Source organism: Pristis pectinata, chromosome 37, assembly GCF_009764475.1.
Source record: "Pristis pectinata isolate sPriPec2 chromosome 37, sPriPec2.1.pri, whole genome shotgun sequence".
In the NCBI taxonomy this organism is placed as follows: Eukaryota; Metazoa; Chordata; class Chondrichthyes; order Rhinopristiformes; family Pristidae; genus Pristis; species Pristis pectinata.
In genome coordinates, this window is record NC_067440.1 from 10,068,669 (window position 1) to 10,080,101 (window position 11,433).

General features: G+C 44.4%; 1 protein-coding gene across 1 annotated transcript in view; it reads right to left on the bottom strand.

Annotated features, from left to right (window-relative positions):
- The window catches only part of LOC127586574 (AP-1 complex subunit sigma-1A), a 62,405-nt gene extending 52,979 nt beyond the window's left edge, over positions 1–9,426 (bottom strand). The window contains exon 1 of the mRNA XM_052044634.1: positions 9,269–9,426. Within this exon, the coding sequence (XP_051900594.1) occupies positions 9,269–9,271 (3 nt within the window). The 5' untranslated portion in view covers positions 9,272–9,426. The remainder of the gene's footprint in view (positions 1–9,268) is intronic.
- Positions 9,427–11,433: the final 2,007 nt, after the last annotated feature.

Sequence of the window (11,433 nt, forward strand, 5' to 3'; positions counted from 1 at the left end):
GAGGTAAGGTGATTGGTGAACTAAGGGGGGCGGGGTGGGGGGGAGGGGGGGAGGAAGGAGAGGGAGTTGAAGGATGACAAGCAGATTGCCCAAGGCAGGGGAGGGGTGGAGTCAGGGGAGAGAGGCAGGAGGATGATAGATGAGGGCAGACAAAAAGAAAGAGGCAGATGGAGCCAGGTGCAGGTGAAAGTCAGGAGGGTAAAAGTAGAGACAGCTGCTGGAGCAGTTGGGGAGATAAGTACTTGACCCGAATTTTTTTTTTGAAAAGTTATTTGTTTAATAAAAGTATTTTTTTTGTGGAGTCACCATTGTATTTCCTGCATTTTCCAAGCTTCAGTCACTTCATTATGCTCTTAAAAGAAAAAAAAGCTTGATGACGTTTATTACATGGCAAAATACAAACACTTAGGGGTAAACTTCATGATAAACCTGCCATCTCTCAAATCAATCTGGTAGAACTTCACTGCACTGCAATCCTTCTATCAATACCCTTCCTCATACAACTTTGTTTGATAATCCCTTGTTGGTGCCTTGACGACAAGTCCAAAATCACCAAATCAATTGGTTTGGCTTCATCGAGTTACAGACTCAAAAAACTCTTAACAGAAATATCAAACATGACTCCCCTTTCATAAATCCACATTGAATTTGCTCAATCCTATTATTTTTTTCTAAATGCTCCGTTACCACTTCCTTAATAACAGATTACTGCATTTTCCCTACTACTGATGTCAAACTTTGCTGAATAGATATAACATGTGTACAGAAAGTTAAACAAGCTGTGACTGATAAAAATTAAAAGGATATGATTGCAACTTGATTGTCCAGAAAAATGTTCATAAGTACTCAGGAGGGCAGATAGTGTGGGTGCAGGACATGCAGCTAATCAGGCTGAAAACAACCACTGACAGTAGTGAACATCACTTATCCTCCCAGGAAAGCCTCTGTTGCTCACTTCACCGGATGCAAAGCCATCATGCAGCTCCCATCGGGCAGAAGCCTCAAGTCCCACACCACCAGGTTCAGGAACAGCTACTTCCCTTCTACCAACTTCTTGAAGCAACTGGCACAACCCCAATACCCAGTTTAGCAACATTATAACCACTTTGAACTAAAATGGACTTGATTTTTTTTGGACTAATTGTGTTCTTTCTTGTAAAAACAAAATTGTTTAATTTATGTTTTTCTTGTGAATGCTACTTATCTGATGCTATGTGCCGGTGATGCTGCTGCAAGTAAGGTCATTGCACTTGTGCATATGGCAATAAACTTGACTTTGACAAGATGGAAAGCATGTCAAGATCGCAATTCAAATCATGCAAGTGTACCCAACAACGAATCTCGTTGATTAGTGAGGAATGGAGGTCTCAATGGAACAATAACTCAAACAATGACCATGGGGAACCTGATTTGGACCTTCCATGTAGTACATGGTTAGCCTTGAACCAGATACATCATGAGAAAGGAAGAAGTGACCATCTTTTACATCAAGAGAAAACCAAACAAATCCTATTCAAACAACGGAACAGAGTCATAGAATGACACAGCATGTCCTTACAGCCCATCAAGTCCGTGACTATCACCAAAAACCCATTTACACTAATCCCATTTTATGTTCCCCATATACGCATCAATTCCCTCCTCCCCAATTCTACTATGCACCCACACACTAGGAACAATCTACACTAGCCAATTCATCTAAGGGGGGGGGGGGGGGGGCGTGGTGCAAATGCTCCTGTTTACATTAACGGTGTTGACGTCGAGAGGGTTGAGAGCTTTAAGTTTCTTGGGGTGAACGTCACCAATAGCCTGTCCTGATCCAACCACGTTGATGCCACAGCCATGAAAGCTCACCAGTGCCTCTACTTCCTCAGGAGGCTAAAGAAATTTGGCACGTCCCCTTTGACCCTCACCAATTTTTATCGATGCACCATAGAAAGCATCCTATCCAGATGCAACTGCTCTGACCCATGACCGCAAGAAACTGTAGAGAATTGTGGACACAGCTCAGCACATCACGGAAACCATGGACTCTGTCTACGCTTCTCACTGCCTCGGTAAAGTAGCCAACATAATCAAAGACCCCACTCACCCCGGACATTCTCTCTTCTCCCCCCTCCCATTGGGCAGAAGATACAAAAGCCTGAAAGCATGCGTAATAGGACTGCGGAATGGTTCCCTAGTACAAGAAGATGGACTCTTGATCTCACAACCTTGCACCCTATTGTCTACTTGCACTGCACTTTCTCTGTAAATGTAACACTTTATTCTGCACTCTGTTATTATTTTACCTTGTACTACCTCAATGCACTGCTGTAATGAATTGATCTGCATGAACGATGTGCAAGACAAGTTTTTAACTGTACCTCAGTACATGTGACAATAATAAACCAATTTACCTGCACATCGTTGGGATGTGAGAGGAAACCAGAACATCCGAGCGGTCAAGTGTGCAAACTCCACACAGACAGTGCCGAAGTTCAGAATGGAATCTGGGTCACTAGCACTGTGAGGCAGCTGTTCTACCAGCTGCACCACTCTTCTGTCTTAATCTGTCATCACAGAGTGCCCTTTCTGCCTGTCCCAGAGCACACAGGTGACATTCATGTTGCTGCCTTTGCATTAAGGTAATAGTGTTAACAACCTATCTTCAGAACAGCTTCCTCATCTTCAAACTCTGCTTTTCTCTTCACACATACTGCTGAGTATTTCCGTTTCTTGTCTTTATACAGAATCCACAGCATTTTGGCTTTGTTTATCTACCTGCTCACTAATTACAACAGTTTAGGGGAAAAAGATATTTCAATTCCTTAAGTGAAGACAGGTTGGAAGGAGGACAAGTAGAGCATTTTTTTTAAATTAATGGGATGTTGGGGACAGCTCCAGCAAAGCCAGCATTTATTGTCCTTTCCCAAGAGCTCCTCGGACTGACTGAACTCAATGCAAAGGGCAGTTAAGAGTCAATCACATTGACAGGCTTGGAGCCACATATAGCTCCTGACAAAGGTACCAGATTTCCTTCCCCAAAGCACACCAGTAAACCAGGTGGGTTTTAATGACTGTCTGATGGTTTCTTGGTCACTTTTGTTGTTATTAACACTTTATTGAAAATTTTATTTAATTCCTTGAATTAAAAATCCAATACAAACACACAAATCCATTCACCCAAGTAGCTTGGTTCCACACTATAATCAACGTTTCTTAGTTGGGTGCCAGTGAGCAACACTGTCACCTGAGTCAGACGTTGTGGCTTAAAGTCCCACTGAAGGTCGTCAAGTCCAAAAAGCCCCTAGGCTGATATTCCGATGGCAGTACAGAGGGAATGCTGCGCTGCGAGAGGTATCACCTTTCACACAAGGGCCCAGTTACTTTCTTTTCGACAAAAAAAGCTGGGAGTAAAAGATCCCCAAAAACAATTCTAACAATCTCTCTAGTGGCCGATACTGTATTTAGTCACTTTTAGCAACACTGATTGTTGAATATCTGGCCATTACCACACTGGTGTCTGTTGGAGCCTGGAACACAAACTGACTATTGCTTTTGTCGAACTGCAACAGTGACTGACTCCAAAAAAAGTCCTCCTTTAGCTCTTGCAATAACCTCAAAAGGTGCTACACGAATAGGAACAACACCTCACATTACGCCTGGGCAGTGTCTAACTTAACCGCATGAACAGTGGATTCCCAAACTTCTGGTAACTGCTCCCCTCTGTCCTCCCCCACCCCACTTTTTTTTTCCTCTCTCCTCCTGATCCAACTGGCCCCCATCACCCTATCTCCTTCCTCTCCACCACCCTCCTCATCTGCCCATCATCTACACATTCTTCCCACTGGTTCCCCTCCTTTTATTCCACGCTCCACTATCCTCTCCTGTCAGATTCCACCTTCTTCAGCCCTTTGTCGCTTCCACCTATCACCTCCCAGCCTCTGACATCATTCCCACTCTCCTTCCTCCCTCATCTGCCCATCACCTCCCTCACCTGGATCCACCTATCACCTGCCGGCTCTTCCTCCACCCCTTCCCTCCACCTCTATTGTAGCAGTTAGCGTAACGCTACTACAGCGCCAGCGACCCGGGTTCGATTCCGGCCGCTGCCTGTAAGGAGTTTGTGCGTTCTCCCCGTGACTGCGTGGGTTTCCTCCGGGTGCTCCGGTTTCCTCCCACATTCCAAAGACGTACGGAAGTTGTGGGCGTGCTACGTTGGCGCCAGAAGCGTGGCGACACTTGCGGGCTGTCCCCAGAACACTCTACGCTGTTTTGATTTACATGTGACTAACAAAAAGATATCTTATCTTATTATACTAGCCATCTCCCCAATTTTTGCAGCTCTGATGAAGGGTCTGGACCCAAAACGTCAACTGTCCATTTCCCTCCACAGACGTTGCCTGACACTCTGAGTTCCTCCAACACCTCTGTGTGTTGCACACAAACATAACTGTTGCTTTCCTTCCACAGAAATGTCCCACTCTTCAGTATTCTGTGACTGGCCTCCCAGCTGAGATGTTGAACAGATCAATTGATTACCCCATTGGCCAGTCATTGAAGCAAGGAGGAGTAGGTTATTCAACTCTCGCGCCTGGTTGGCTATTCAACAAGATCATGTTGATCTTCTATCTCAAACACCCTTTCCCAGCCCATCCCCATATCCATTGATTCCTTTATTGAACCAACCGGCACAACCCTAATCACTACAGTGTAGCAACACCATGACCACTTTGATCACTTTGCACTAAAATGGACTTTGTTTTTTTTGTTCTAATTGTGTTCTTTCTTGTAAACATTTATGTTTAATTTATGTTTTTCTTGTGAATGCTGCTTATCTGATGCTATGTGCCTGTGATGCTGCTGCAAGTAAGTTTTTCATTGCACCTGTGCACACATGGACTTGTGCAGATGACAATAAACTCGACTTTGAATGCATTATCCAGTCATCTGTCAATTGCTGTTTTGAATGCAATCAATGACTGAGCATCCACAGCCTTCCAAGGTACAGAATTCCAAAGATTCACCACCTTCTGTGAGGAAATGACTCCTCATTTCAATCTCAAGTGTCCTACTCCTTATTTTGAGACATAGTTCTCGACTTCTCAGCCAGGGGAAACAGCGTCCTTGTACACTCCCTGTCAAACTCTCTCAGAAATGTGTACATTTTAACAAGGTCCAGAGAAGAAAGTCAAGCCTACTCAACCTCTCCTCATGTGGCAGAACTATCCATAATCCCAGGGACCAGTTTGCTGCATCTTCAATGTACTTTCTTTTTTAAGGTAGGGAGATGAAAATTGTCATATCCCATGTGTGGACTTGCCAAGACCCTGTATAATCACACCAGGACATCTTTACTTAAATCCTCTTGCAATAAAGGCAGTGGTGGAATCTGCAAGGAGCTGCTGAGAAAGTGTGGAGAATAAGATTAATACAAATGGCTGCTAACTGGTCAGTGTGGATTTAGTGGGCTGAAGGGCCTGTTTCAGTGCGGTATGAGATGAGAGGGGACTGAATGGCTTCTTTCCCTCTATGCTGCTTCATGGTAGAGCAGCTGCCTCACAGCTCCAGTGACCCAGCTTGGATCCTGACCTCCTTTGCTGTCTGTGTGGAGTTTGCACATATTCCCCGTGACCTCCATGGGTTTCCCCCCATATGCTCTGGTTTTCTCCCACGTGCCAACAATGTGTGGGTGGTAGGTTGCTTGGCTGTAAATGCTCCTAGTGTAGGTGGGTGCTCGAATTGATGGAAAAGTGAGTTTATAGAGTGAAGGGGGGAATGGGATCATGAGCTGGCATAGACTTGATGGGCCTTAAAGCCTCCTTGTACATCTCAAGGAAATATGGAAATACCATGTGTCTTCAGAGTTGCTGCTCCTGCATCCAATAACTTGTGTACAAGGACATCCCGGTCTCTTTGAATACTTTCCAATCCTTCACCTTTTAAAAGATACTCAGCATTTCCTTTTCTTTATTCAGAAGTGAATAACCTCACATTTTTCCCACACCGCGCTCCACTGTTCATGGACAACCGAGAGGCAGACTTTGTGGAGCTGCTGGCTTATCTGTATCCCCCTGAAGCCTCATCACTACTCACCCTCCCACTTAGTTTCATATCATCAGTAGACTTGGAGCATTTGGTCCCCTCAGTCAAATGAATGATAGAAAAATAAGGGGGCTATGTGGGAGGGAAGGGTTAGATAGATCTTAGAGCAGGATAAAATGTCGGCACAACATTGTGGGCCAAAGGGCCTCTACTGTGCTGTAGTGTTCTGTTCTATAAATTGTTCAAATACACTGTGAATAGCTGGGGTGCAAGCACGGAGCTCTGTGGTACCCACTATTCACAGCTTGCTCACCTTATAAGGACGTGTTTAACCTCGGTCTTTGGTTTCCACCTGTTAACCAACTTTCAGTCCACGTTGGACCTGTTCCAACTGTTCTGTTCCATTCCAATTCCACCTGTTCAATTCCACCTGTTTTGACTTGTTCACCAATCTCCTGTGTCGAATCTTATCAAAATCCTAATTCACCCTATGCAATCTCACCTATTCTAGATTTATAATTAAGGAATTCTAAAAGAATAGTCAAAAACGATTTCCCCTTCATGAATTTATCTCGAGTCCACTTAACCATATTATTTTCTAAGTGTCTCAAATGCACATCCTTTATTATGGCTTGCTGCAATTCCCCTGCTGCAGATGTCAGATTGGTTGTTCCACTTTCTCGCTCTCCTTCCTTTCAAAAATAGTGGAGCCACATTTGCTCCTCTCCAACCTGCGGCAAACATTCCAGGATCTCTAGAATTTTTGAAGAATTTACTCTCTATAGACATCGACTTCTAAAAAGTGAATTCTTTGAAATAGGTCAGAAAATAGGCCACCTCTTTCAAAATTCTGGGATATAGGTCACGGATGACATTGGTACAGCAACTAGAACCAATATTGGCTTGGGATATTGTGGTCAGGAACAGCTTCTTTCCTATCTTGGCCTCACAGTCTACCTTGTTATGACCTTGGACCTTATTGTCTGCCTGCACTGCACTTTCTCTGTGACTGTAACACTTTATTCTGCATTCTGCTATTGCTTTCCCTTGTACTACCTCAATGCACTGTTGTAATGAACTGATCTATATGGATAGCATACAAAACAAAGTTTTTCACTGTACCTCAGTACATATGACAATAATTAACCAGTTTACCTATTTTTTCTACATTAATGATCAGGTCCTTGAACCTATCTGCACAACCCTAAATCTACCTCAGCAATAGAACACTACAGACCACCTCCTGCACTGCCATGGACTTGTCTTCGATTGTGTCTTTGCACTAAGATCTTGCTTTTGAAGGTTTTTTTCCCCACTGTATGGTATAATTTTATGTATAATTTATATTGTGTGTTGTCTGTACCTACGTGCCTGTGATGCTGCTGCAAGCAAGCTTTTTGTTGTACTGTACCTCACTGTACAGGTGCACATGACAATAAACACTACTTGTATAGAATTAGCAGTCTGGGTGGATCTACACAGCAACTTTTTCCATGGGAGAGAAGACATTGCTGGGAGTTGTTTATAGTCTCCATATGGTAATTATATGCAAGGCAAAGTAAAATAAGAAAATTAAAGGAGATAGTAACGGGGTAACATAGTAGTCATTGGAGATTTCAATAAACCTTGGAAACTAAATTAGTGGAATGAAGAAATTTCTGGAATGGATAATAAAAAGCTTGCTTGCAGCAGCATCACAGGCACATAGGTACAGACAACACACAATATAAATTACACATAAAATTATACCATACAGTGGAAAAAATCCTGCAAAAGCAAGACCTGAGTGCAAAGACATAATTGAAGACAAGTCCATGGCAGTGCAAGAGGTGGTCTGTAGTGTTCCATTGCTGAGGTAGGTTTAGGGTTGTGCAGATAGGTTCAAGGACCTGATCATTGGTGTAAAAAAAATAGGTAAATTCGTTCTAGATGAGTACATTGAGGAACTTCTTAGGGTACAGGTTATTTTAGATCTGGCACTGAGCAATGAAAAAGGGTTAATTAATAATCTTGTTGCAAAAGTGGCAATAACATGATAGATTTTTACAATATGTTGAAAAGTGGTGCAGTTGGATGAAAAAACAGGATATTCAACCTGAACAAAGAAAACCATGAGGGTAGGAAGCGCAGGTTGGTCACAGAAGACTAGGAATCTGCATTAAACAGTTGACGTAGACATAAGGTGGCCAGCACTTAAATTGAAAAGACATCACCTGCAACAAATATATATTCCTTTAAGACACAGAAACACAGCAGGAAAAATGGTCCAAACATGGATTTCGGGAGATATTAAAGAAATATCCAATTAAAAGAAAGTTGAATTCAGAGCATTCTGGTATTCAAAGAATGATATAAAGATTGATAACAGGAGAAAAATAGAGTAGCAGAATAAACTGGGAACATGAACATAGACTACAAGGGCTATTATTATTATTAAAATGAAAATAATAAGAACAAATGTGGGTCCCTTACGGACAAAGACTAGAGAATAAAGTAGTGATAGAAGAATTAAATAAATACTTTGTACCTGTCCTCACAAAAGACACAAAAAAACCTCCCAGAAAAACTGGAAAAACCAAGGCTCCAGTGCAAGTGAGAAAATAAATTAGTATTAGTAAAATCAAACAGTATCGGCAATATATACCCACTATAAAATGCACTGCATTAACCACCTGGGCTATTCTGACAGCACCTTAGAAATCCATGATTTCTTATCATTAAAAAAACGACACAGGGAGCAGACCGTCTGAACACCACCTCCTGTAGATTCCCCTCGCAAATGACACACAATCCTGACTTGGCTTTACTTCATCGCCAGTGGGTCTAAATCCTAAATCTCCTGACCCAACAGTGCTCTGGGGGCTCACCACAGGTCAGGATGGCAGCCCCTTTTTCAAGGGGCAATTAGAGCTCAGATCCAAAAAGTCAGCCTTGCCAGCCCACAAATTAACAATCAAAATAAAACATTTAGAAGGTAAAAAGCTGCTCCCGCCTTAAAATTGGCATCTTCCACTTTCTGACTTTTGCTTTTGAAGCCCGAATTCCAAAAGACAGTGCAATAGTAGTAATTAATACAAAAGCAGGGGCACACTCAATGCACTGGTTCCAGGTAGTGAGGCACCTGGTGACGTCACGCGCCCTCACCTGGGCTCAGGTGAGCAGAAGCCGGAAAGAGGCGCCTGCTCTCTCACACATCGCTTTTTATTGCCCTATCACTCCCTCACGGTTGAAGGATTCTTACCATGGCGGCGGTGTACAAACGACGACCTCGACCCTCCGCTCCGCCACCGTCCGCTAATCCCGTCCCGGAAACTTGCCCCCGTCCACTGCCACCGCCGCTCCCGCCGCCTCCGCCACTGCTGTCACTCAGCCATCGTGAGCCGCGTATGCGTCACACCACCCCGCCCTCGCCTGGGCTCGGCTATTTCCGGAAGCTGTCGGGGACGCCAGTGGCGGACCCGAAGGAGCGAAGCTCGAGTTCCTTCAGTTCGGTTCTTTCCGGAGGTTCCCCCCCCTCAAACGCCAGCCGCGCGGCAAGGAGCGGAACGCGCATGCGTCGCACGCCTTCGGCTGTTTCCGGACACTTTTCCGAACGCCGGGGTCGCGCTCGACTCGTAGCTTCGGGTCTTTCCGAACGCACGACCCGCCTGTCCCTCACACCCACGCCCCGGCTCCTCTCGGCGGCAACGGAGACAGTCGCGCGCATGCGTTGTCACAACCTTGTCCCCTAGAGAATCTTTCGGATTTTTCCGGATGCTTTCGGCTCTTTCCGACCCCTCCGGCCCTCGGCGCAGGGACGCCGCGTGCTACAGTTCAGCGGGAATGGTTGCCTTGGCAACAGCGGCCTATGCTGGATGGATCCGTCTCCTTATCTTAAAATGAAACACAAAAATGTCATTATTGTCCTTTTTTTCTGAATAGTTTATTTTCCTTTCCTGGAGTAACTGACTCAAGCTGCACGCCTCATGACAGGTCTGTTGCCCATGTAGGTTTAGCAGTGTAAAGTTGACACCTCTGCCTCTGCTGTTCATTGTTTGACCAATGTTGTGTGGATTTTGTTAAAAATATCTATTTTCAGGACCTTTGGTGTCACCAGGATTTAATGCAAATCCCTAAATGCTCTTGAGAAGATCGCAAGACAAAGGAGCAGAAGTAGACCATTCAGCCCATCGAGTCTGCTCCACCACTTCACCAGGAGCTGAACTATTCTCCCATCTAGCCCCAATTTCCGGCCTTTTCCCCATATCGCTTGATACCCTGAGTAATTAGATACCTATCAATCTCCTCCTTAGACACCCCCAATGATCGGGCCTTCACAGCTGTACGTGGCAAAGAAATTCCATAAATCCACGACCCTATAGCTAAAGAAATTTCTCCTCATCTCTGCTCTAATTCTAAGACTGTGCCCTCTTGTCCTGGACTCACCCACCAAGGGAAACAACTTAGCCACATCTACTCTGTCCAGTCCTTTCAACATTCGAAATGTTTCTATTCTTCTGTACTCCAATGAATACAGTTCAAAAGCCGACAAGCACTCCTCGTATGTAAACCCTTTCATTCCGGGAATCATGCTCTTAAATCTTCTCTAAATCCTCTCCAAGAAGGTGGTGAGACACCTTGTTGGTAAGTCGGTCTACTATTGTCACATGTACCGAGGTTCAGTGAAACGATAGTCTTGCACACCGTTCATACAGATCAATTCATTACAACAGTGCATTGAGGTAGTACAAGGGAAAACAGTAACAGAGTGCAGAATAAAGTGTTACAGTTACAGAGAAAGTGCAGTGCAGGTAGTAAGGTGCAAGGTCACAAAGAGGTAGATTGTGAGGTCAAAAGTCCATCTTATCGTACTAGGGAACCTTTCAATAGTCTTATAAATGTGGGATAGAAGTTGTCCTTGAGCCTGGTAGTACGTGCTTTCAGGCTTTTGTATCTTCTGCCCAATGGGAGGGGGGAGAAGAGAGAATGTCCAGGGTGGGTGGGGTCTTTGATTATGTTGGCTGCTTTACCGAGGCAGCGAGAAGTGTCGACAGAGTCCATGGAGGAGAGGCTGGTTTCTGTGATTTAGTCCTAGTTGAATCCTTCTGGTGAAGGTGCTTCCGCAGTGCTGTTGGGAAGGGAGTGGCAGGATTTAGATTCAGTGACTCTGAAGGAACAATGATATATTTCCACGTCGGGATGATGAGAGAGTTGGAAGGTTACCTGCAAGCAAGCCTCTGAAGACATTACTTGAGAAGGTTGCCAACAGTCCCATCTTCTCTTCTATTAGGCAGTCCCTCAGGATGGTGGATGGCTTACAGGTCCTTCTCCAGGTTATGGTAGGGCTCCATTCCTGGGAACTGTTCGTAAACTGAACAGTTCGCAAGTCAGAAATGTGGCCATGAACCATGTTTCCACACAGCAGAA